Here is a 26,944-nt window from a genome sequence, read left to right on the forward strand (position 1 = left end):
CATACACTATAACTGCTTTTAATAAAGTTTTTGAAAAATTTCTGAGGTATCACAAATGGTTACAGGAGAAAAATATTTCCCTTATATGTTTTCCTTTCTTCTTTAATAAAATACAATTACTTAGTTGGATTAATTGACTTGATTTTATCAAGAATTAGTATCATTATGGAATATTCAAATTTACCTTTTAGACTAGAATCAAAAGACTTTCAGTCATTTTTCCAAGCTTTCTAGGTTGAAAGAAGATGAAAGTCAAGTCTAAAAACCACCATTTTAAGATATATTCATGCATACATAGAGTTGTTGAGTGATGAGGATATGTTTCAAAATTTATTTGCATTCCTCTTTCTGTTTGCATGACTTAATCATTCATGTACAAGCTCCTTGTGAAAATTCACTGGGACTGAGACAAAAATGGCATAATTTGGGAAGACAGTAGATTTCAGAGAATACTATGCCACTGCAACAAAAATGGTTTTGATTGTAGAAAAGAGAGGCGAATAACCTTTAACATCTGACTGTAATAATGAATATTCACAGCATCTAAATGAGACTTCATCACTCAGAGATATATCTACCCATTCTCCACCTCTTATGCAGAGATTTCTTGTCCTTCATGGTGTTCCAAAAGTTCATATAATACTTTGAAGCGAGAAATAATCAGTGTTGGGTTACTGATCCATATAGTCCTCTTCTAAGGTATAACAGCAGTAATCGCCTTGTCTTCTGTCAGAAGTCTTTATCCCAGCCTGACATCTCATCGGGTGGTACTCCCTTTTCAGGCGGATACTTGTCAAAGTAGCTGTGATCTATGGGTCCACTGATCTAATACAGAAAAAGTTGAACCAAAGACCAAGATAATGTTGACTAAGCATATTACAATTGAGCTGAAGCCTTTTCTTTTGTCTTATATATTTTATTATCTTTAAGTAGTTGTATAAAAGGAGTTACCATTCAACAAACCAGTTTATAAGTACAATGTATCTTAATTGATGTCACCCTTTCAGGGTGATGCTTTTACTAGCTGAACCTTGATTTCATGATATAGACTCTTGTAAATTGTAGCTAATGAATAAAATGGTTCATTACTATCATGTAGTCAGAGTCTTAGCCTTGTGAGCTCCCCTTCCTCATTAGAAACAAATGTTTTAGTCATTAGACTAATTCATGAGGAGATATCTGGTATGACGAGTTATTTTCTAAAAAACTATGCCAGCAATAATACATACTTTTTATCAGATTTAAAAATATTTTAAGTAAATATTAAAAATTCTGTTTAAGATTTACACCTTCTACTTTTTAGAAGCTTCTGACCAATAGTGAATTTTTATATGGCTAACTCATTCCTGTAAATTAAGTAATTTATAATTAAGGGGTAATTAAGATATTTATGAGCTTGTTAAAAGATGAAAGAACAGTCTGGTATTAAATTATTTTGCAAGTCAGGTAGCTTCAAATCCCTTTCTTTCCAGAAAAATTCAATAGTACCTAACTAAATAATAGATGACAAATCATTAAAAATACTCTATGTGATAGGTCATAATGTGTACGGAGAAATCATTCAGAAGTTCACACGACTCAGCCATTGTGTACAGCTAGTGAATGTACAAAGCTGAATTGTCAAGTTCAACACGCTATCGCTTCATGCTAACATTTTTTTTCTGAAAGAAACATGAAAGTCTCATGGTGTACATTTGGAAACTGACACCTGATTTTTTTTTTTAAATAAAAGACTAAATAGTGGTGGGTGTCAGTGGCCTCATGCCTGTAACCCTAGCTACTCAGAGGCTGAGATCTGAGGATTATAGTTCAAAGCCAGGCAGCATAGGCAGGAAAGTCTGTGAGATTAACCAATAAAAACTGAAAATGGAGTTGTGGTTCAAATGATAGAGTGCTAGCCTTGAAATAAAAATCAACCAAAAGAAATGGTATAAACAGTATGGAGAATGAACACTTCTGTGATTATTGACACTGTCAAAACATTACCATAACTTCAATGAAATATATCTAGTATGATCTAAATACCACCAAGATTTGACATCCATCTTTTAAACAGTAGAAATTTAAATAGTAGAAATTTCATATCCTTTTGTTCTCTTTTTGTTTTACTTATAAAATCCATCTTAATGTAACAGCATTTATGCTTGACAATATTACTTGATCATCTTTAAGAGTCTTGCATTTTAGCTTATATTTTCAATTTCTGTGACAAGTATTTTTCCTAGAGTGATATAATTATGGTTTGAATAGCATACAATATCATATGACATAAATAATCACAATCTCCTAAAAGTAATTCTTAAATAAGACATTTTATCTGCTTGTCTGTCCAACTCCATTTTGGGACATAAGTGGCATTGCCATTTAATTAGTTCTTGAAAAGTGACTTCACACTCATCAAAGAAGCAATATTATTGAATCTCTATACTCTGAATTACTAGTAAATTTTCACTTTTATTTAATTTAAACACTTTTAAACTGCCTTTTGCTTTATTTTTATTTCATAATTCTACCTCGCTTTCTCACATATTTGAATATTGATTATTGAGGAATTGACTACTGAGAAATTTAGCAACATATCATTCTTCTATTAAAGGATTCAGCCTGATAACTGTCCAAGAAGCACAGTGACTCACCCAAATCACAGTTACAAGAATCAGAGACCTTAGACCTTAACACCTAGATCTTTTCTATAATACAGGCCTTTCTCAGTTTGCCTCTTTCCTAATAAGATTTCCCCCCCCCCACCCCCAACATGTGTCAAACTGTATCTTTAAAAAATATTGTATTAATTAATTTATTATCTCTAAGTTGCCTTTTAACCAAGCAGTTTATGAATATATGTATCTTGGTCAACGTCATCCCTTCCAATGTTCTCACCTATCCCTTCCCTACATACCCCTTCCCTCACCCTTCTTAATTTTGTCCAATAAACAACAAATTCTTGACTGCATTCTCCCCTTTTTCCTCTCTTTATTCTTCTACTCTATTTTTCTTGAAAGAGGTGGGGTGGGGTCAAGTGAAAAACACTTTTAAGGAACCACCTAGATATGGTACGCATGTGCATGGACACACAGACACATCTGCCTTTCACACCCCCCTCCCTAAAATCTGTTTGGAAAAACAAATTCCGAGGACAAAATCAAGAAAGTAATATAGTAAATACCATACCTCTCTTCGTAAAGGTGATGGAAGGTTCCTTGCCTTCAGTCCCTCCCAGTTGAACCCATTTAGCCACCTGAGGAATGAGAGAATGTTGCTTATTTAATAAACTATTAGCAAGCTATGTATTCATCCATTTATATATTTCTCTACCTGATTTATCTATTTATCCTCTCTCTCTCTCTCTCTCTCTCTCTCTCTCTCTCTCTCTCTAACTGTTGACCAGTCTTTGCTTCCACTTAGGATCAGTTCTTCTTCTGTATACTTGACTCCATTGCCTCTTTTCTATTCAAATCCATATTCAAATTCTCCTTTCTCCAGTCTTTGTTCCTGGATCATTACCACCAATATAGAAACACCATAAACACCAAACCCCATCTTTAACCTCAGTTCCCTTCTCTCAGTCCATTTCTCTCTTTCCCATAGTAGGAGAAAATCCTTGCAAGGGTTAACTACTCTACATATCCATTTTTCTGTTGATTATGCTACAGTCTGGTTTCATTCCCTCCAACTCACCAAGTCACCTTGAGTCTCAGTTTTCCTTTTACTTGCTAAAATGCTTCGTTCATCTGACTTCCACATTCTACTGTCTGAGTGTTATGCTTCATCCACTGTTATTTCCTGTTGAAGCGGGTGTGCTCCAGAACCCAGTCCTTCTCTTTTCAGTCACCCTTGTTTCCTGTATTAATCTCATTCAGTCTCATGGTTTTCAATAACATTTACATTCTAATGTCCCTCTTCCCACTTAGGAGCTTCTCAGTGGTTTAACAAGCTTCCATCTGCAAATGTTGTTATCTCTGTTGTTTAAGAGGCAACTAGCATATACATATCATACTCAGATTGGAGCTCCACATTTTCTCCAGCCAACTTGCTTCACCCATTAGCCACCCCAGCATGCTAAGGACTCTCCCACTTTAAGGCCTCTGCACCCAATGATGGACTATTCTTTATCTCTCAGTATCTTCAGGTCTTGCCTCAAAGGTCATCCTCATAGCAGGGGCTTTTTAAGCCATCTACTATAATATTACAACCTTTCTCACCTGCTTCTCAATACCTTACCATTCTTCTCAGCCTTATTTTTATCTCATTACCTATCTCATGAACTGTCTAGCTCATCTTGTTGATTTCTTTGGCTTATCTTACTTTCTATTCTTCTTCTAGGCTATAAGCTCCAACTCAGCAAGGAGTTTTATCCTTTTCCTTAATACTTGAGGAAGTATGAGACACAGAATAGGGCTCAATAAATATCTGTAGAATCTTAAGCAGGAGCACAAACTTGCACAGGAGTGGCTACTATATAAGGGTATAATACCACAATGACATGGGAATGATGTCCCTGCTAATGTGAATATAAAAAGCTGCAAGACAGTGGAAAAACCTCCCATGCTCCCAGATTAGAAGGATTAACATTGTGAAGATGTCAATACTGCCAAAAGCTATCTATAAATTCAATGTGATACCTATCAATATTCCAACCTCATTCTTCAATGAAATAGAAGAAGCAATCCAAAAATTAATATGAAACAATAAAAGACCCCAAACAACAAAAACAATCCTTAGTAGAAAGAACAATGCTAGGGGAATATCAACCAAATTTCAAACTCTACTTCAAAGCCATAGTAATAAAAACAGCTTCCTACTGGCTCAAGAACAGACCTGGGAAGCAATGGAATAGTACTGGAGACCCAGAAATGAACCCACAGACCTATAGCCACCTAATCTTTGACAAGGGAGCTAAAGAAATAGAATGGAAGACAGCCTTTTTAGTAACTGGTGCTGGCGAAATTGGTTAAACACCTGTAGAAAACTAAAGCTATATCTGTATATATCACCTTGCACCAGAATCAACTCCAAATGGATCAAAGACCTCAAGACACCCTGAAAACATTACAGGAAGAAATAGAAGAAACTCTAGGACTCCTTGGCACAGGTCAAAATTTTCTTAATAGACATCCAGAAACAACAAATCAAGAAAGGTTGGACAAATGGGATTACATGAAGCTGCAGAGCTTCTGCAAGGCAAAGGACATAGCTAGCAAGATCAATTAAAAAGCCCATGGACTGGGAAAAGATCTTCACTAGTGTACAACACACAGAGTCTCATATCTAAAATACTTAGAACTCAAAAATCTAAATCCTACAATAACAAATCCTCAATTAAACAACTGCCCGATAAATAAGTGGGCTAAAAACTTAAAGAGACTCTTCTCTGAAGAGGAAATAAGAATGGCCAGTAGACATATGAAGAAATGCTGAACAACTCTAGCCATACAAAAAAGGCAAATCAAGACAGCATTGAGATTCCACCTCACCCCAGTCAGAATGGCAATAATCAAGAAATCTAGAAACAACAAATGCTGGAGGGGATGTAGCCAAAAGGGAACCCTACTTCATTGTTGGTGAGAGTGTAAACTTGTTCAACCACTTTGGAAAGCTGTATGGAGGTTCCTCAAAAGACTCCACATAGAGCTCCCCCATGACCCAGCAATCCCACTTTTGGGCACTTACCCAAATGATCACAAACAAGGTCATACCAAAGCTACCAGTACAACCATGTTTATCACAGCATTATTTACCATAGCTAAGATATGGAAACAACCTCAATGCCCCTCAGATGAATGGATCAAGAAAATGTGGTGTATATACACAATGGAATTCTATGCCTCCATCAAAAAGAAAGACATTGCCCCATTTGTTAGGAAATGTAAAAACTTGGAAAAAAATTATATTAAGTGAAGTAAGCCAGGCCCAAAGAAACATAGGTTCCATGGTTTCCCTTGTTTGCAATGTCTAGTACAAGTCTATGACAAACAGAGAAGGTCAAAAGCTATGTACATATGATCACATGAGATAATGTTAAGCAAAATGTACCACAAGATAGGGTCACAAGGAGTTTTTTTTTTCTTGCTTGCTATTGTTTTTAATGTACTTATAATTCACTATGTGATTCTTTTGTTTCTCCTGTAAGTTCCTCCCCCATGGCATAACCCCTGTTTTCACTGTATTTGATTCCGGTGTTCTGCATCTTGTATATACATTTTTGAAATTCAGGGAGGGGAAGGGGTATAGCGGAATACTTAAATGGGGATGCAGTTTGACCTATTGTGATGATAAGATATACAGGACACTATGTTGAAAATGAACTTTACAATGTTGAGTGGGGATGGGAGGAGTTGGGGATGTGGGGAGGGAAGTGGTGGTGGGGGAAAATCAAAGGAGGAGATGACAATGCTCCATAGGAAATGTACTCATTACCCTACTCATGTAATTGCAACCCCTCTGTACAGTATCTTTACAATTAAAAAATTTGCAAGACAAGGGAGTATTTTATAGTGATATTTTAAAATGCAGAACTAAGTTGATAAGAAGATGAAGCTTTTCCTTACTTCTATAACATTTATCCCAAAGGACTATTCTCATATATATATTATATACACATATATGATACACATATTATATATATATTTATAAAAAGTTTGCTAGACTATAAATGCAATACCAAAAATCTGGAGGCCTCACTTCTCTTAAACACAATCTCTCTCTGTTTGTCTCTGTCTATCTGTCTCTCAACCTCTTCTCAGAATTTTATAAATAATGTGGAATAATACACTTCTGTATCCACTGATCTTTTCTGTGGCGATACTGAGGTCAGCCAATAAAAATTTATGACAAATGAAGGAAGAAAGGGGGGAAGTGGCACTGTGGCTCAAGTGGTAGAGTGTTTGCCTTGAGCTAAAGAGCTCAGGGACAGTGCCAAGACCCAGAGTTAAAGCCCCATGACTGACAAAAATAAATAAAAAATAAAATAAATAAAATAAAAAAGGAAGAAAGGGAGAAGAGAATGCAGTCATAAAATTCAATGTAAAAAATTTTCAAAAGTAAGGAAATAACCAACTCTTTAAAAATTCAATGCATATCCTACAAAATTAAGAAAACTGTGGGAAGTGGTGGAGTTGAGAGGGACGGAGGAGAATTATGAAAGGAGTGACATTGATCAAGATGCATTGTGTTCATCATAAACTGCTTTGTTGAATGGCAACTCCTCTGTGCAACTACTTTAAGATAATTTAAAAAATTATCTTAAGACAAGTTGGTTTCACATATCAAAAATGCAAAGATCTTACATTATAAATGTTTTCATTTGGTGGGAGACAACAGACAAAAATCCAAGTAAATAATATAAAACATTTAGTTTTATATACTAACAAGTATGACAAAGTGGTAGATGATGGCTGGATAAGAAAACCAGGGTTATACCATGGGGGAAGAACATACAAAAGAAACAAAAATAATTACATAGTACATTAAAAACAACAACAACAACAAATATAAGACCTCTTGTGTCCCTATCTTGGGGTTCATTTCGCTTAGCATCATCTTATACAATCGTATGTACATAGCTTTTGACCTTGTACTATGTGATTTTTTTTTTTTTTTGCTTCTTTTGTATGTTCTTCCCCTGTAGTATAACCCCTGTTTTTACTGTATTTGATTCCGGTGCCCTGCATCTTGAATATACATTTTTCTAATTTGGGGAGGGGAAGGGAAATAGCAAAATACTGAAACAAGGATATAGGCTGACCCATTGTAACCATGAGATGTACAAGACACTATGTTGAAAACAAACTTTACAACTTGGGGGAGAGGGAGGAGTTAAGGAGGTGAGGAGGGAAGGGATGATAGGGGAAAAACAAAGAAAAGGATAACAATGCTCAATAGGAAATGTACTCATTACCTTACTCATGAAACTGTAGCACCTTTATACAATATCTTTACAATAACATAACTTTGCAATAATATGTATATAATATACATATATGAAGAAGTAAGTTGGAGGTGTTGATTTAGGCTAGGTTGTTATTTAAAGAAGTGATATTTGAATTAAAACTATATAAAGAAAAGAGTGATGTAATTAGAAGATCCAAGGCAATGACTTTCCAGATAGGAAAAACTAAAATATAAATGTAAAGAAAATGGGGGTGGGGGAATGAAAAATAAAAGAGTATCTGAGAAATGGCCAAAGGCCAGTCCATGTTCAGATGTTTTAGGACATAGTAAGGAATCAAAATCTTTTGATGTAATGGAAGACAGTTCAAAATTCTAAGGAAATGGTTCATCATCTTGGGAGAGAAATCTGGCTCTGTCAAGGGTGGTGGGGAGAGTGGGCAATGAGGGTAGGCTGCTGGGCAAGATAACTGAGACTAGGGACTTGTGTCATTCCAGGGAAACAGTTCTCTCCCACCTCTCTCAACCTCTCTTCACCCCTGACTGAGTGTAAGTGAAGTCCTTGACTGGATTTCCATATCCAAGTCTAAGTTTAGCAGTTGAAAAGGAACTAAAAACAGAGAAGGCTGACTCTAGTACATTCCATTTTAGTTACCATTTTGGTAGAAGCTGCTGGAACTCCAGTCAAAGAGTAAGAGTCAGACAACAACCCAGCTGTTTTATGTCCTTCTTCTGTCCTTGCTGGCAAACCACAGAGGTTCTGTTCTAGCTCCAACCATTACCCTTCACACAGGCTGAAGCTCCATTTTCAGGGATTTCTAGGTACACAGTTCGGTGGACTCTGGCCACGGAGTATGGCAATCATTCCTTATAATGTATTTTCACAATGATCTCTACCCAGTAGGTGTTCCCAACAATATTAATAGCAGTGATTTTTTTATTAATCCGCTAAATCAGGTAGCAGAACATTTCTTATGGTGGCGTACTTGTTGCAATTTGACTTATGTCAATATTTACTTAACATGAGTGGCCATTCACTTAACACTTGGAGTTTTGACACTAACCACATTTTAAGTAACCCAAATGCCAGCATGTGCTCTTGTGTGGAAAATATTCGCCAGAAATTATTAGCATCAGCAGCTCATAAATTGCTTCTTTGTTTTTGAGAGAGTTGTAGACATTATTCTTAAAAGTAAAAATAATCTTATAATACTGGGAGCAAATCATTCCTATTCTTATCAAGAAAGGATTAATTGTACCCAGGTTCTTTAGTCTTTTTTAAAAATAGGTATTGAGAGACATGTCCAGTATTTAGTTACAGTGCACAGGGAAGAGAAAAGCTCTGTAATTATTTTTAAGACAAATAGTTTAACATAAAGTGGGAAAATATACATAACAATATGGCATAATTAGCCATATCGCTGTTAAATAGAAAACTAAATGAATTGTTCTCTATGAAAAAATAGTTTAGGGAAAAATGAAAAACTCTAATGTCAAACCTTAAGAATATTCCTTTTCAATTCTGGTGGCAAGATTATAAATCTTTTGTTTTAATTAAAATCCATTATTTGGAGAAGGGGGCAACTATCTTTTTCCCTAGCTCCCTCCTAACTTTATAGTTTAAGTAGCATGAAAATAGGAAAATAGAATAATAGCCTGTTTCTGAGCTCAGAAAATGCACTATAAAGTTGTTGTATCTTATTAGCCAAATCAACCCAGCACTCTGCACACTTATTCCACTGCCACACATAGCAAATGCAGTCTTGCTTAGTAAGGATAGGCAAATTAATCCCAATAAGGAAGGGTATTCAGAGTCTTTTATTATAATGCTTAGGTGAGGAAATCCTTTAGCATCCATTTGCATGTTTATCCAATCACAATCTGACAGCTACATTTAAATGAGTGTCAGGTAAATAAGAAAAAAATAGGATAATGCTAGGTGGAGGCTGTTAACAATTATATCACTTCTGTTTCCCAACTACCTCAGAGCTAGACATGCAAACTAGTTAATGAAGGGAAAGAGGGCAATATATGGGACAAATCACTTTAATTGATGGGACACTTGTTTCCTCGAATGGTATGTTGATGTGTCATTTTATAATGAGAGAGGAAACTGCAAGCACTCTGATGTCTATAAAATTCACAAATATGCCTGTCTTTTCCTCTCTTCTCTGTCCCTCCCTCCTTTTAATTCATTCTGAAGGCAGAGCTCCACACAAGTTTACAATGTTGAATACATGGCTTTATTTCAAGGAAGTTCATGAATACATAGAGGATAGTTGACAGCTTGGGGGTTTATTTAATTATTTATCTAGAGGCTGTGCTGCTACTGTTAAGGAAAATGAATAGTGTTTCTATTCAGTAGCCACCTCGCTCCCTTTTGCTTCACTCTGTGCTCCTAATTCTTCAGTGAAAATATCCACAGAAGGCTGGGGAGTGTAGTTCACTGATAGTGTGTGCTTAGCATGCATGAAACCTGGGTTCCATCCCTAGTGCCAAAAGAAATTTAAAACAGAAAAAAAGAAGACAAAGAAGGCAAAGAAGGCAAGGAAGGCAAGGAAGGAGGAGGAGGAGGAGGAGGAGGAGGAGGAGGAGGAGGAGGAGGAGGAGGAGGAGGAGGAGGAGGGGGGGGGGGGAGGAGGAGGAGGAGGAGGAGGAGGAGGAGGAGGAGGAGGAGGAGGAGGAGGAGGAGGAGGAGGGGGGGGGGGGAGGAGGAGGAGGAGGAGGAGGAGGAGGAGGAGGAGGAGGAGGAGGAGGAGGAGGAGGAGGAGGAGGAGGAGGAGGAGGAGGAGGAGGAGGAGGAGGAGGAGGAGGAGGAGGAGGAGGAGGAGGAGGAGGAGGAGGAGGAGGAGGAGGAGGAGGAGGAGGAGGAGGAGGAGGAGGAGGAGGAGGAGGAGGAGGAGGAGGAGGAAAAAAACAATCCATAGAGGACGGACTCAGCTATTTTGGAGGCATTTGCATTTCTTAAGGTGAACACATCTGTGTTGTCAAAGGTTTTCATAATGAAATTCTCAGTTTTATTTTTGTTACCATCAATGTATTTTCGAAGTGATATTTTCTGTCAATTATAAACAAAATGATTACAGGACTTCCTCAGACACTTACTTTCAAACAACAAATGCTCCATGGCTTAAAGAGCCATATTTGACACTGGTGGCTCAAGCCTGTAATCCTAGCTACTCAGGAGGCTGAGATCTGAGGATCACACTTTAAAGCCAACCCAGGCAGGAAAGTCTATGAGACTTTTGTCTCCAATAAACCACCAGAAAACCAGAAGTGGTGCTGTGGCTCAAGTGGTAGAACATTCACTCACCTTGAGCTGAAGAGCTCAGGGACAATGCCCAGGCCCAGAGTTCAAGGCCCATGACTGACCAAAGAAAAAAAAAAAGAGCCATGTTTGAATATTTAACCAAATGAGCAAGGATGTTCCCAAGGATTCTGAAGGCCTTTAGAAATTCATATGACTAGAAATGGCATGTTAGATTACTGCATAGGGAAAACGCATTGTTTGAGATTTTGTGTAAACCAATGTACTTTGCCCCCAAAAGTAAAAATCAGCATGAGGCTTCAAATATATAATATGAATTAAAACCCAAATAAAATACAAATGACTTATGATGAAGTTTTATATTGATAAACTCTTTGTAAGTTGGAAGTGCCCTAAATAGAAATACACTTAACTTACCAAATACCCTGGCTAACATAACAATGTACCCTAAAATTGGTTACTTTTCCTCCCAATTGTGATGTGGGTGGATGTGAGCTGTGCCCAGCACCTCAGGACACAATTTTAACACTTATCACTGGTCCAAAGGAAGATCAAAATCAAAACTTGTCATATAATTTCTTCTACGTGCATATTGCTCTTCCACTACTTGTCATATAATTTTTTCTACGTGCATATTGCTCTTCTACTAATGTGACCTCAAAATTCTCCTTAGCACTATATAGTAGTTGATTGAGCTGGCATAGTCTCTGGAATATTAACAACAATAATTTGAATCTCTTTTAATTTACCCATTCAAAGTCATAATTAAAACTCAATTCCTTCACAGAATCCTAATTAATATTTGAAGATAATTATAAGAACAGCAGTGGATACAATGTAATTTTATAACTTCTTTTATGACTCACTCATTCTTGATATGAATTTAAAAAGTGTTTGGAGATTGATTACAATAACTATAGTAAAACTAGTAAAATATCAAGGAGAAAGCAAAATGCCATGAAGGCAAAACTGAGTCTATAAAGAGAACATTGTCATTTATAAAAAGAAGCTACCAAGATTAGTATATTATTCTATCAATTGCTATATTTTTTTTTCTGGCCAAAGTAGTAACTATATACCTGTGCTTCTTTATGTCATTGATTCCATTCTTCAGATTTCCCAGTCTTTCTGTTGGATTTTGCCTGAAATGATAATTTTCCAAAGGCACTTTATAATATACTTATTTTTTGGTTAATTTAGTCACTCAAAACCATTCATCAAGTTTTTACCATGGGTTAGATGTCTGAGTAAAGGAATATGAATATATTGCCCCTAATTGAGTTAGTCCTTCAAGTAAACTATTAGTAATGCTTACTAAGCCCTATTTTACATAAGGACTTAGTCCTTAAGTCCATAAGTCCATGAATCCTATTTTACATAAGTCTACTCTAGAATTCCTCAGCTTTGCTGAGGAAAACTGGGAGAGTTTTACAGAATCACTTACATCTAAACATGCAGAAATTCCATGTTCAAAGTTTATGAACTTTCAATGCTTTATTGTTCAAATATGAGGGAAAGCAGCAGCACAATAGGCTTTAAGCCCCACCCCGCAAAATAAAACGTGAGCCTTCAATTTTCTGATAAATGATTTTCAGTAGTAAAACGAATCTGGAACACTCAAAGTAAGATAGAAAAGTACTCTTTAAAAAGAAAAAAAAGAAGCAGAGATTGAAAGAAGCGCATGTAGTAACACTATTATATCACTGATTTTTTTCTCAAGATTGTAAGTTAATTCATTCATTTTAAACCAAGATGTGTCCTTCTATTTTGTTCATAACAGTTCTATAAGATGATTTGCAAATGTAGTTTGCAAAACCGAATCCTTATACAGTGATTCTGTGACATGAGATAAACTTAGATGGTAAAATAGAAACAGCCTTACTTTAAATATAATTTGGCAACACAGAAAAGCACAATAAGAAAATGTATAGAACTGAAACCCGCAAGCCTTAACATTTTCTCCAAAGCAAGCAGATTCTAGGGGTTATTCTCACCTGCAAAGTCTCCTGATCAAATCCTCAGGCCGCCTTGTTATCTTTCTGGGAAAATCCATTTTTTCAATTCCTTTTAGAATTAAATTGTAGGTCATCATTTGGTCAATTCCAGAAAAGGGTGGGCTAGAGAAAATTCAAAATAAAACACACTAAAACCATATTCTATGTCTCTGGTTTCTTCCTTCCTCTTCCTCTGCCTGCCTCTCTGTCCTTCCTTCTATCTTTCCCTTTTTCTCTTTTCCATTCCCCTTCTCCTCGACTTTCCTCCCCTTTTCTTTCTCTCTTTCCTTCTCTTCCTTTTCTCTCACTTTATCACCAATTGTTTTATGAGAAATTTAAAATATGCTAGAAAGTAATTTCATTAATCTCATATCACATAATGGATGCATTTAAAGTGTAATTTGGTATCTAAAAATAAAATTAACACACACAGCATGACAGAAGAAAAGTGTGATTGTTTTTTAGCTACAGTGAAATAGGAATAAAAAAATCCTTCTCCTGAGCTGACAGTGGAACAGAGGTGTTAGTAAAGAGAAGGAATAAGCTACACTGTTATCTGTGGGCTGGAAACAGGAAGTAAAAAGGCATCATTTAGGAATGGGCTAGAGTGTTCTGGAACTATAAGGTGGGCAGGTGACTGGTGGAGTGGATAAGCAGAAAAGAGGTATAAGGAACACCAGTAACATCATATAACACTAGTGGGATCTGGGAGTATTTTCTGAGCCATGATCTAATTTATAGCAACCAGAGTAATCTTTTTCTTTTTTTAATTCACAAGGAGTAAACTGTGATGTAGGGATGGTCAAAGGCCTGATAGCTCAGTGGAGAGCAGTAGAATTGAAGGTGGTGAGACATGTTTAAAGTTTTAATCTATCTATACTATGAAATGGACTGGCTATTGTGTCCTCCTATCAAATTTATACATTGAAACCTTAATCCCAGCATGATAGTAATTGGAGGTAGAATCTATAGACATGAGGATGGAATTCTCATGAATGAAATCAGTTCCCTTTAGGCAGAGCACACAGTGGTGGCTAGTGGTCTTCCCACCATCTGATGATCAAATAATAAGTCAGAAGTTTTTAACTAGGATGAGTCCTTGTCAGAACTCCATCTTGCTGGCAGCCTGATCTGGGATTCCCAACCACTAACACAGTAAGAAATAAATGTCTGCTGTTTGAGCTACCAAGTTTATGGTGCTTTACTATAGACAGCTTATGCCAGGATAGATAGTAAAGCCAACAGGATTTGCTAATGGGGTGAAAGTCGTGTGGAGGAGAAAGACAAGATTCAAGAACGATGTTAATGTGTGGTAGTCCAGATGTCCATAGAAGAGAGCTGTAAGCATCCATTATGAGCTTAAACTTGAAGTCTCTCTTCACTTACAGAAGAAAGACTGAAGTGAAATGGAATGTACCCAAAAGGTTCATATGTTAAGGACTAGACCACAGCCTCAGAAGGTGGTAGAACCTATGGGAAGTGAGATCTACAGAAAGAAATTAAGTCCCTGGGATGTGTTCTTGGATGGGATACTGGGACTTAAAGCTCTGCGCTGTGTCAATCACCAAGTGAACACTCCTCCTTTGTCACACGCTTTGGTCATGATGCACTTTTCTGCTATAGTTTCAATGCAAGAAAGCCAACTACTTCCTTTAAGGTGTTTATTTCAGGCATTTTGTCATAGCAATGAAAATCTGACAACTCAATGGGGGTGCAAAACAGATTAAGTGGAAGGGACTCAAGGGTCATTGTGTGTGTGTGTGTGTGTGTGTGTGTGTGTGTGTGTGTGTGTGTGTGTGTGTGTGTGCTGCTTCTGAGGGTTGAACTCAGGGCTTAGACATTGTCTTTGAGATTTGTGCTTAAAGTTAGCATTCTACCATTTGAACCACAGTTCCACTTACAACTTTTGGCAACTAAAATTTTTATAGACTTTCTTACCTGGGCTAGTTATGAACTACAGTCTTCAGATCTTGGCCTACTGAATAATTAGGATTGCATGTGTGAGCCACATGCACTTAACCTTCAAGGCCTACTTTTAATTTTTTGGTAGTTCTGGGGTTTGGACTCAGGGTTTCATGCTTGCTATGCTGAGCCAAGCCTCCAACCCTGTTATTACTTCTTATCTTATCACCTGAGCCATGATCCACTTACTTGGGGCTTCTCATCAGAGCTGGGATCACAGCCGCATGCCACCACATCTAATTTCCCTTCTGTGAAGAAAACCCAGCAACTAAGATGACCTTGAGCCACCATTCAATGAAAATTTATTTTCAATGAATGGTTACCTGGAAAATTTTGCTTCTTCCAAATTTGAAGCAATAAATACTTGAAAATGATTACAGATAATGTAAAAAGGTTTTTAATATCTGCTTCTCCAATGCTTATGGACAAAATTTGAATCAAGCCACAGGAAATATAGCATGAAAATTTATGGTGTAAAAAGCTTAAACATGCTAAACGTTAGTGGCACAGTACTAGTCTAGTATGTCTGAGGCCCTAGGTTTCATTATTAACACTGAAATTAAAAAAAAAAAAATTAAGAAGACATTCAAGTTTTCTTCTTACAAAGTATGCATTGAGACTTGTAACCCCATCAACGGACCCATTCCAGTATTTCTTTTTTTTTCTTCTTTTTCTTTTTGTTGGTCATGAGGCTTGAACTCTTGGGCTAGGTGCTGTCCCTCAGCTCTTCAGCTCAAGGCAAGTGCTCTACCACTTGAGCCACAATGCCACTTTCCGTTTTCTGGTGGTTAATTGGAGATGAGTCTCACAGACTTTCCTGCCTAGGCTGGCTTTGAACCATGATCCTCATATCTCAGCCTCCTGAGTAGCCAGGATTACAGGCTTGAGCCAACTGTGCCCAGCCCATTCCAGTATTTCTTTCTTTCTTTCTTTTTTTAAAATTTTATTGTGAAAATATTGTACAGAGGGTTACAATTACATGGGCAAGGTAATGAGTACATTTCTTATCAAGCATTGTTGCCTCCTCCTTTGTTTCCCCTTCATCTTTCCCTCCTCCACCCCTCCCGCCAAAGTTGTAAAGTTCATTTTTTGACATAATGACTTGTACATCTCATTGTTGCAATGGGTCCACCTGTATCCCTATTTAAATGATTTGTTTTTTCCCTTCCCTTCCACAAATTATACCAACATCAAATACAGTGAAAACAAGGGATATACCATGAGGGAGGGACATACAAAGCAACAAAAAAAATCATCTTATAAATATGTTAAAAACAATAGCAAGAAAGAAAAACCACTTGAGTCCTTATTTTGGGGTTCATTTCGCCTAACATCAACTTATCTGACCTTTTCTGCTTGTCTCAAATATATACTAGTTATTCCAAATAAGGGAAACCATGGGACCTATGTTTCTTTGGGCCTGGCTTACTTCACTTAATATATTTTTTTCCAAGTCTTTCCATTTCCTAACAAATGGGGCAATGTCATTCTTTCTGATGGAGGCATAGAATTCCATTGTGTGTATATACCACATTTTCTTGATCCAGTATTTCTTAACCTATGTCATGAAAATCTTCTCTAAAACCAAGATTGGGAGTATTTGGTTACAAAGCAATGTGAGAATGATCATAAACCACATATGTGTAATGGTAAGTATGTCACATTTAGAGCCACAAAGATCTGATCAAATTACCTATCTTTTTTTTTTAATTGTGAAAATACTGTACAGAGGGGTTACAATTACATGGGCAAGATAATGAGTACATTTCTTATCAAGCATTGTAGCCTCCTCCTTTGTTTCCCCTTCCCATCGCATCCTCCCCTCGCCCCCCCCCACCCAACCCTCTCCCCCCCCCCCACCAAAGTTGTAAAGTTCGTTTTCGACATAACAACTTGTACATCTCATTGTTGCAATGGGTCCACCTGTATCCCTATTTAAACGATTTGTTTTTCAAATTACCTATCTTGAACAAACTCTGTTTTCTAGTTTTCTTAACCTTTTAAATTTAAACCATAGAAATAATCATAAAATTTTAAATCATAAAGTCATAATAAAAATTCCTGACTTACCTTCCATACAAGTATATAAAAATTGAACTAAACTGGATAATATGTATATGACTGCTTTGTGAACCATAAAGTGTTTTACAAATGTGAGTTAGTATTCCATATATTCTGTATTGGGGGAGGTGTTCATGAGTATGTATGCTAAATATTTGGGACACTGTACTTGTTAATACAATCTTTTAATCTCTTTGGGGATGACAACTAAATATTAACTTCTAAAACCTTGCCGTGACTTGTCTTCATTCATTAGCCCTTCTGGAAAGGAGTTGACAGAGGGATTAAAATTGAAACAAAAAACAGAGCCTTCTCTTAGCATTTCTGTTTAATGATACCCTGGGAAAATGGAAGGATGTGGCTAATTTTGGTTTGATTGATCAAAAAATTCAACTGGACTAGAAAAATATGTATTTGAATTGAGAGAAAAACCAGCATGTCCCCACTTTCTTTCTCTTATTCTGCATTATCAAAACCTTCACAGACTCAGTCTATTATTTATAATAATGAACCTTCCCCTTTCAGTTAAACCAGAGTGATCTGCCACTTTTTGCCATCAGCTTCCTGAATCTTTTCTCCACAGTGTAAAATTCCAAGCCCACTAAATGAAAAGGGAGAAAGGGACATACTTTTAAAAAGATTTCCAAAATGTTATACTTTTGAGTTCTACCGTTTGTGAATCACTTTTACATGTGTCCGAGGAAGAGATTGGAGAATACTTGAAGGTTCACACTTACTTTCCCGTTAGAAGCTCATACACCAGGATTCCCAGGGACCAAAAATCGACACTGAAGTCATGTCCTTTGTTGAGAATGACCTCAGGAGCTACATACTCTGGAGTTCCACAGAATGTCCATGTTTTCTGTCCAGAACCTATTTTCTTAGCAAATCCAAAGTCAACCTGGAAAAATATTGCCAAAAAATGTCAGTGATTGTTAAACCTATTACTGTTATTATTATTGTTGTTACTGTTATTATTATTATTTTTTGTTGGTCTTGCAGCCTCAGGACTCACAGCGCTGTCCCTGAACTTCTTTTGCTGAAAGATAGTGCTCTACCTTGAGCCACAGTGCCTCTTCCAGCATTTTCTGAGTAGTTTAGTAAAGCTAAGACCCTCTCAGACTTTTTGACCCTGGCTGGCTTTGAACTGTGATCTTGAGATCTCACCTCCTGAGGAGCTAGGATTACATGCTGTGCATGTACATTTTAATAGTTTTGGTATGCGTAGACTATTTCAATAATAGAGCAACAATCTTGAATTTAAATTAAAGCTAACACATTGGAAAAATCACCTAAATGTTAAGAGTGAGTGAAGTAGAAAATCCACCATTTTTTTGGTTCAAATACTAATACTGAAATCTTTTTTTTAACCTTAAATGAATCTCTTGGGAACCTGACATTTTATTCGTACTTTGTAGTATTTATCACATAATGACAAAGATTTGCTTCCTAGGGGAAAAAAAGCATCTAAATAACCTAATTCAAAGTAGGCTTTTACTATTTTTTTCATACTCAGTTTGAATCACAAAATCTATATCTAAGAGGTGGCTGGGAGACATTATGAGATTAAAATTTGTAACCAGCTGAGATTAGCACATGTACTATTCCTTAGAGAAAGAGCCAATATGAAAATCCTAGCTAATATATAAAGATTGAAATTTAAGAGACAAGGAGGCAATGCTTATAACTACACTTGTATGCACTAGTGTATGGGAATGTTGTATTTTGTTGGTTTATTACTGGCTCTCATTTCATCTTTAATTGCACTTAATTTTCCTCTTAAGAAGTTCATTAGCTATTTAGAAGAGTTTTTCCTACTTTTTAAAAGCAGTGAATTTTAATTTGAATTGCCGATTTCCTCTTGTAATATTTGCATAGTGGTCCACAGAGATCAAAATTTTAGAATGTATAGAAGCAGATGATTTTCTTTATTTCCTTTGATCCTAAAAAAAAAACAAAACCAGACCTATCCAAATTGTTGTTCCTAATACAGAAGACCCTGGATCTTCTCTATCAATTCCTGTGCATTTTCTATTAAAATCATACCATCTCTGATATCAATATGGACCATCACAATGCCTTGGTCTTTTCTTTTCTCCACCCATTCTAGGTAACAGAAAGGTAAGTTCCTTCATTTATTCATTCATTCAGGAATTATTTGTTGAATAACACTACATGGAAAGCATCTGGACTAAAAGACAGCCCAAGTTCCAATAAATCTGATTGAACAGAAAAGATCAGTATTAAACATAGAAATGTATCGTCAATCATGATAATATAATACCACATAGTAGCTTATGCTATGAGGAAAGAAACAGCAGCGCTACGTCCATGAACAATATGAATCGCCCTTGTAAAAGTGACCAGGAGGAAAGCTCACCAGGGAAGTAGTACTTGGATAAATTTGAGTGGAAAGCGGAATGAAATAAGGGAGCAGCGATCTGTAAGTATCTGGGTAAGAGTGACATTGCCAAGAGTTAGAGCTGGCGCAAACGCCTTGAGGTGAAAATATGCTTGCTAAATTCACAGCTTGGCAAGAAGATCAGTATGGCTGCCCCATAATGTGGAGAAAAGCAGGAAGTGAGGGCAGACTCTGGAGAGCATATGAAAACCACAGGAAAAACTTTGAAGTGTTCTTCTAAGAAGTCATCATAAGATTAAGAAAAAGAGTATGATGGCATGGTCTGACTTACGTATTACAGGGATCAAAGGGGAAAGAAAGCAGATCTCACTCCTTTTATGTTCTCAAAATCCACTAGTAAAGCAATTTCTTTAAGAAGGAGCATCTCAAACTAAGATCTAGAGTATACAAGTTTCCTTTGTCAGTATTAATTTTCTATTATTAAACATGGCTCACATTAAGGTAAATTTTTTAAAATATTAAGTCTCTACTGCCTGCAGTAAGCTTGATGGTTTTAAGATACTTTCAAATCTTCAGCCATGATTTGCATCATTTAGAAACAGACAAATTATCATTGTGGCTTGCTGGAGCTTGTGTCTGGTAAGTATGAGCTTTTTCCCAGAAGTTTCTCTCTGGGTCAGTAAATTTGTCAGATACTGGTTCTCTCAGTCACATAAAAATGGAAACGAAATGACCAGTCTAATTAAGCCAGATGATTCATGAAAACATAACATTCTGAAAAAATATTTATGTGGCATTTTTAGGACATTTTCTTTACCCAAGTCTAGACAAGGGTAAAATGGAATCTGTTTATCCTGCCTGCCAACACCCGAAGTTAATTTAATGTCCTTCTGATACTAATGCCCTTCCTCTAAACAGCCAACAATGATGTTTTACACTAAGTATCAGTGAGAGACAGAGACAGAGACCAAAACAGAGCCAGAGAGGGAGACAGAAAAAAGAGAGAAAGACTCAGACAGGCAGACAAAGACACAGAGACATAGAGATAAGTACAGAGAAAGAGACAGACTAAGGTGTAGTGGATACTCTGTTATTACAAGAGCCCATTCTTTGTCACGCTATGGTGATGCAGCTGAAATATTCAGTCTTTGATTGAAGTACTCTGGCAAGATAAAGGGAAGTTTTGTATGCATAAGAGCAAATCATAAAACTCTTAAGTCTCATATCATCATCTCCTTGAAGCCCACCTCGAATTACAGAACCTACTTTTCCCTCCTACAAAATTCCCCAACACAATTTACATTCCATGGTTACATTTCTGGTAGCAGCAGTATCTACTTGGGTTTGAATAAACCTAGATTCTTGAGTAGAGGTGAATGCAGTTTTATACTACTTATAACATGGCAGATTTTCAACTCATGTTTGTTGAAAAAATGAAGCAATAACTGTTAATATCATTTCAATAAGATATAAATATCGCTAACTGCATTTCAATTACATAGCTAATTTGTCTACCAATAGAATATGGTTGGAATCAATGTTTCATTTTCATGTCTAAAGTTGAGAAATGTGTGACACACACATATATAAATATATAATACAAATAGGAATTACAAAGCACAGCATAAAACAACCTCATGCCGCCACCTGCTAAATAGCTAGAAGATAACAAAGAGAGAACCCTATTGGATGACTCCCAGTGTCTTCCTGCTTGTTGCTAAGGGTGCACCAGTGCTCAGGAATTTGCTTGAGTTGATTTCACCACATATCTAACATCTCCAAATATTATGTAACTTTCAGTCATTAAATCAGACTTATCTTGGGGAAAATGAGATTTTTTTTGTCCAAAATTACATTTAGGAATTTAATGTACACTGATACATTTATTTTCACTGCTTTACCATAATACCATGAATTAATACACCATGATTTTTTGCCCATTCTGCTGATGATGGACATTTACATTATTACTCATTTTGTATTACTACAGAAATACTTCTATAGAACTAATTTCTCATATTATCTAGTGGATAGGTGTAAGGAACTAGGAATACTGTGTCAATGTAGTATCTTATTAGATATTGTCCAACTTCTTTGCAAAGGGATTGGACTGTCACCAACTCCTTTACAGGAAGTATGTAAGAGCTCTTGTCCTGCCCACTCATCATCTTTTTTTGGGGGGGGGCAGTCGTGGCTCTGAGCTCTGGGCCTGGGCACTGTCCCTCAGCTCTTCAGCTCAAGGCTAGCGCTCTACCACTTGAGCCCCAGCGCCACTTCTGGCTTTTTTCTTTGTGCTTATATGGTGCTGAGGAATCGAACCCAGGGCCTCAGGCATGCAAGGCAAGTGCTCTATCACTGAGCCACCTTCCCATCCCATCATCATCATTTTTTAATACAAACTTTTTACTTTTTGATATTTATGAATGTAAAATCACAGTAGTTTTAACTAAGATTTTTCAACTAGGAATTAGTTTGAATGGTAGCATTCTAATTAACTTGCATATCTGAGAAAGCAATCTTTTTCCATGCTGCTCTTCTTGTTTGTCTTCATTAATGTCTTGGCTATTCTAAATCCTGGGTTATTCTACAGAAATTGAAGAATCAGCATGCCAAGTTCTATGAAAAGCTCTACTGGAACTGTGTCCAAGTAGATCAAAGCATCAATAACTATAGGATGTTCCATCTTTATATTTTTAAACATGGTGCATGTGTCTGAGTTAAAGTAAATAATTTTAGAGTAAATATTTCCAAGAAGGTTCAAAAGAGGACATTCTACATTAACTTACTTCTCCCACCGATAGTGAGTTTTCCTGAACAGCAAGTGGATTTTAGGGATGTAGGCTCCATTGAATTTAGAGCTCTGGCAACAAGCCAGAATGAATGCATAGGAATATATGGCACAGAAGTTTTAAAGACCAGATCACTTACTGGTACGGACCACTTTTGCCAACATTTCACCAGCTAGAATTATAGCAGAACTACCCAGAAAGAGAGATAAGACAGGTTGGCTAACTCGGCATAGCAGAGAGAATGTCCCATATCACCTATCAATTTAGGTCTTTTAAATATGTTTCTACACATTTCCATAAGGTTATCAATAAAGCTGTTATACATCTTGTTAGACTTAGTCATAGATACATTATATACTCATGTTTGTTGTTGTTGTTGGTTGTGAGGCTTGATCTCAGGGCCTGGGCACTGTTGTTGAGCTTTATGCTCAAGGCTAGCACTCTACCACTTTGAGCCACAGAACCACTTCTGGTTTTCTGGTGGTTAATTGGAAACAAGAGTCTCATGGATTTTCCTGCTCAAGCTGGCTTTGAACCATGATCCTCAGATCTCAGCCTCTTGAGTAGCTAGGATTATAGGCATGAGCCACTGGCGCCCAAAAGCATATTCCTGCTTTTGGTAATGGTATTTATATTTCTATTTGAATTGTGTTTCTGGAATTTAAAATATACTCGGTTCATATATTCATAATCTTACATCCCTCTACCATATTATAAATATTCTAATTAAAATATTTCTTTTTGCATTTTAGATTTCTATAGAGTTAATCATGCCATCTGGTAGATTTGTTGTTTACTTTCCAATGTGTCTTTTTAAGTTTATTTATATCTTACTGCACTGGGTAGAACCTCCAGTGAAATACTGAACATTTGCTCTAAATCTTATTAGGTTATCTTTCATTGGATTACAAAAATTTATTTCCCTTTTGAGATTGTTAAGAGATTTTACCTTGCCTAATTTAAAAATGCACCAAAACTATCTCTGCAACTTTTGAGATAACTATGTAATTTTTTTATCTTGTAATCTGTTAAGGGATGATTTATTTTAATAGATTTTCTTAAATTTTAAGGTTTTTTTTTTCTTTTTAGAGCAGACAGTGAAACTAGAATCTTTATAAAGGCTTCTTATAGACCTCTACTTCCACCTGTGGCCAGTTTTTATCCATTGTCAGCACACCTCACTTTCATTATAGCAGGTGAAGCTATGATAACACATTGCAATAATCAAAATCCAAACTTTACATCAGGGTTCACTCCTCAGTTTTGCCTATTCTGTAAGCTTGGCCAAATGTGTAATTTCGTGTCTTCATCATGATGGACATACTGTGTATTTTTTAAATTTATTTTTATTGTAAAGGTGTTGTACAGAGGGATTACAGTGGCATAAGTAAGGCAATGAGTACATTTCTTGTCAAATTGTTACCCTCTCTCTTCTTTTTCTCCCACTTTCCCTCCCCCTGACTTTGCCCCCACACTCAAGTTGTAAAGTTATTTTCTAGCATAGTGTCTTGTGAGTATTGCTGTTGTATTGGTTCACCCTTTGTTCTTTGTCTCACCATTTTGTTATTCCCCTTCCCTTTCCCAATTCAGATAAATGTATATACAAGACACAGGGTACTAAGATCAAAAACAGTGATAACAGGAGATATTTTTACTCCCCTAAAAATATTCCTGTCCTACATTCCAAGTCTTTTTACTTTCCCCATCAGTTTTTCCTTGTTACATGGTTGAAATAACACACTATGAATTTTTCCCATATTGGTATTTTTTTCTACTTACAAACATGCATTTAACATTCCTCCATGTCTTCTCATCACTTGATAGTTCATTTTATTTTGGCACTGAATAATATTTCAGTGTCAGGATGTACCACTGTTTATCTATTCATGCATTGAAGAGCATTATAGTATTTCCAAGATTTGGTGATTATGAATAAAGTTTTAATGTTTCTTAAACATTGATGTGTAGGTTTTGGGTGGTCATAGGTTCCCAAGTGTTGGATCTTGTAATAAATATCTGTTTAGTTTTGTTAGGAAACCAGCCAACTGTCTTCCAAAATGGTGGCACTGTTTGTACAAGTGTGAGCAAGAGTTTCTGATGCTCCAACCTCACTGGCATTTAGTGTTGTCAGAGTTTCAGATTTTAGTTCAACTAAAAGGTGTACAGTAGTATTTTGTTGTTTTAACTTCTTTTTGGGGGGGAGGGGGTCCAGTCGTGGGGCCTGAACTCTCGGCCTGGGCGCTGTCCCTCAGCTCTTCAGCTCAAGGCTAGCACTCTACCACTTGAGCCACAGTACCACTTCCGGCTTTTTTCTTATGTGGTGCTGAGGAATTGAAGCTAGGGCCTCATGCATGCAAGGCAAGCGCTCTACCACTGAGCCACCTTCCCAGCCCTGTTGTTTTAACTTTTAACCTCTCAATTACACTTTCATACATCTCATAGGCTTGTTTTCTATGTTCAGATGTTCTGCAGTAAGCTGTCCATTCACGTGTTCTGTGCACTATTTAATCAAGTCGTTTTACTTTCTTTTGATTTAGTTTCAGTGATCTTTATGCCTTGATAACAGTCCTTTATACATCTTTTATTAATAGTTTCCCCTAACCTGTGCTTTTCTTCTCTTTCTCTTTACATTTTCTTTTACACAATACACATTTCAAATGTCAACGAAGTCTCTCTTTTCAGTGATTTATATCAGAGACATTTGATATGTATCTAAGTTAGGAGGTTTATGCTTTGACTCTTATATTTATTCCTGTGATCCATTTTGAATTAATTTTTATATATGTTATGGTGTCTGTCTAAATTGATTTTCTTTTTTTAATTTAATTTAATTTTTTTATTGTGAAAATACTGTACAGAGGGGTTACAATTACATGGGCAAGATGAGTACATTTCTTATCAAGCATTGTAGCCTCCTCCTTTGTTTCCCCTTCCCAACCCTTCCCATCCTAAATTAATTTTCTTATATGAGGATATAATTATTCCACTACCACTTGTTGGAAAAATTACTGTTGTTTTATGATCTACATTTGATGTTTTTGTCAAAGGTCAGTTAGCTATTTATCTGTGCCTATTTCTTGACTATTCATTCTGAACCACTAACATACTAGTCTATTCCTTTACCAAAGGAATGAGATGACTAGTGTGTGTGTGTGTGTGTGTGTGTGTGTGTGTGTGTGTGTGTGTGTGTGTGTTGGTAATAGGGCTTGCACTCAGAGCCTGGATGCTGTCCCTTAGCCATTTTACTCAAGGATGGTGTTGTACCACTTGAGCCACAGCTCCTCTGTTGGCTTTTGACTATTAATTGTAGTCTCATGGACTTCCCTGAAGAGGCTGGCTTAGAATCACAACCCTCAGATCTTGTGTTCTGCAATATTATTGTAATTACTTATTATTTCCTGGAAATTATTTTTGCTCACTCAGATTTTCTACATTGATGATCATGTCATCTGTGAACAAAGAAAGATTTGTTTCTTCCTTGCCAACCTGTCTATCTTTTATTTCCTTCTCTTGTTGCTTTCTAGTATGATGCTGGAAAGAAATTGTGAGAGAAGATACTCTTGCTTTGCTCCTGACCTTAATGGAAAATCTTCTAGTTTCTCATTATGGACTATGATGTTGGTTAAGGGTTTTCATTGTAGATATTCTTTGTCTTGTTATGGAAGCCCCTCCCTTTTTCTAGTTTACCATGAGTTTACTCTGTGTGTGTGTGTGTGTGTGTGTGTGTGTGTATTTTTTGTTGTTCTTTTCTTTTGTGCTAGTTCTGGGGCTCCAATTCCAGGTCTGAGTGCTATTCCTGAACTTTCTTTGCTCAAGGCTAGCTAGTGCTCTACCACTTGAGCCACACAGCCTTACTGCCAGATTTTTTGGAGATACAAGTCTCAGGCTGGGCTGGGTTTGAATGGAGATCCTCAGATCTCAACCTCCTGAATAGCTAGGATTACCAACACCTGGCTGAGTTTACTTTATTTAATTATTTTTGTTGTCAATGTGATGTACAGAGGGGTTCCAGTTACATAAGGTAATAAGTACATTTCTTGTCAAACTTTTTACCTCTTCCCTCATTTTTCCCCTACTTTCCCTCCTCCTTACTAGATTTTGTCAAATATACTTTCTGTATTGTACAGAATTGGCATAATTTATTCCTTAAATTTTGTCTAGAATTTACCAGTGAGTCTATATGAACTTGATGCTTTCTGTTTTGAAGGTTCTTCAATTGTTGATGTTCCTTAATAGACATGGGCTTTTCCACATTGTTTTACTTCTTCTTGTATGGTTTTGGACAGACTGTATCTTTCAAGGCATTAGGGAATTTCATCTGGCCTATCAGCTTCATGTACATGCAGTTATACACAGTATTCCTTACCATCCTTGCAATGTCCAGAGTCTGTAGTAATAGCTCTTCTTTCACTTATGATATTAACACTTGATTTCCTCTCATTTTGGTTAAAAAAGTATTAATTTTATCTTATTTTAGTGTGTGTGTGTGGGGGGGTGTGCATATGTATCAGTCCTAGGGCTTGAACTCAGAGCCTAGATGTGGTTTTTGAGCTCTTTAACTCAAGTCTAGCACTCTAACACTTAAGCCATGCCACCATTTCTGGCATTTTGGTATGTAATT

The 26,944-nt window shown here is 36.6% G+C and overlaps 1 protein-coding gene across 3 annotated transcripts in view; it reads right to left on the reverse strand.

The window, feature by feature from the left end:
* Nucleotides 1–317: 317 nt before the first annotated feature.
* Nucleotides 318–26,944, reverse strand: part of Prkg2 (protein kinase cGMP-dependent 2) — a 114,190-nt gene continuing 87,563 nt past the window's right edge. For all 3 annotated transcript variants that reach the window (XM_042678156.1, XM_042678157.1, XM_042678158.1), the window contains 5 exons: nt 17,910–18,073; nt 13,150–13,272; nt 12,235–12,297; nt 3,172–3,238; nt 318–825 (listed from right to left, as the gene is read on the reverse strand). In XM_042678156.1, the coding sequence (XP_042534090.1) occupies nt 730–825; nt 3,172–3,238; nt 12,235–12,297; nt 13,150–13,272; nt 17,910–18,073 (513 nt within the window). In that variant the 3' untranslated portion in view covers nt 318–729. The remainder of the gene's footprint in view (nt 826–3,171; nt 3,239–12,234; nt 12,298–13,149; nt 13,273–17,909; nt 18,074–26,944) is intronic.

The sequence above is a fragment of the Dipodomys spectabilis genome, unplaced genomic scaffold (assembly GCF_019054845.1).
Source record: "Dipodomys spectabilis isolate Male_0828 unplaced genomic scaffold, ASM1905484v1 ptg000043l, whole genome shotgun sequence".
NCBI classification, from domain to species: Eukaryota; Metazoa; Chordata; class Mammalia; order Rodentia; family Heteromyidae; genus Dipodomys; species Dipodomys spectabilis.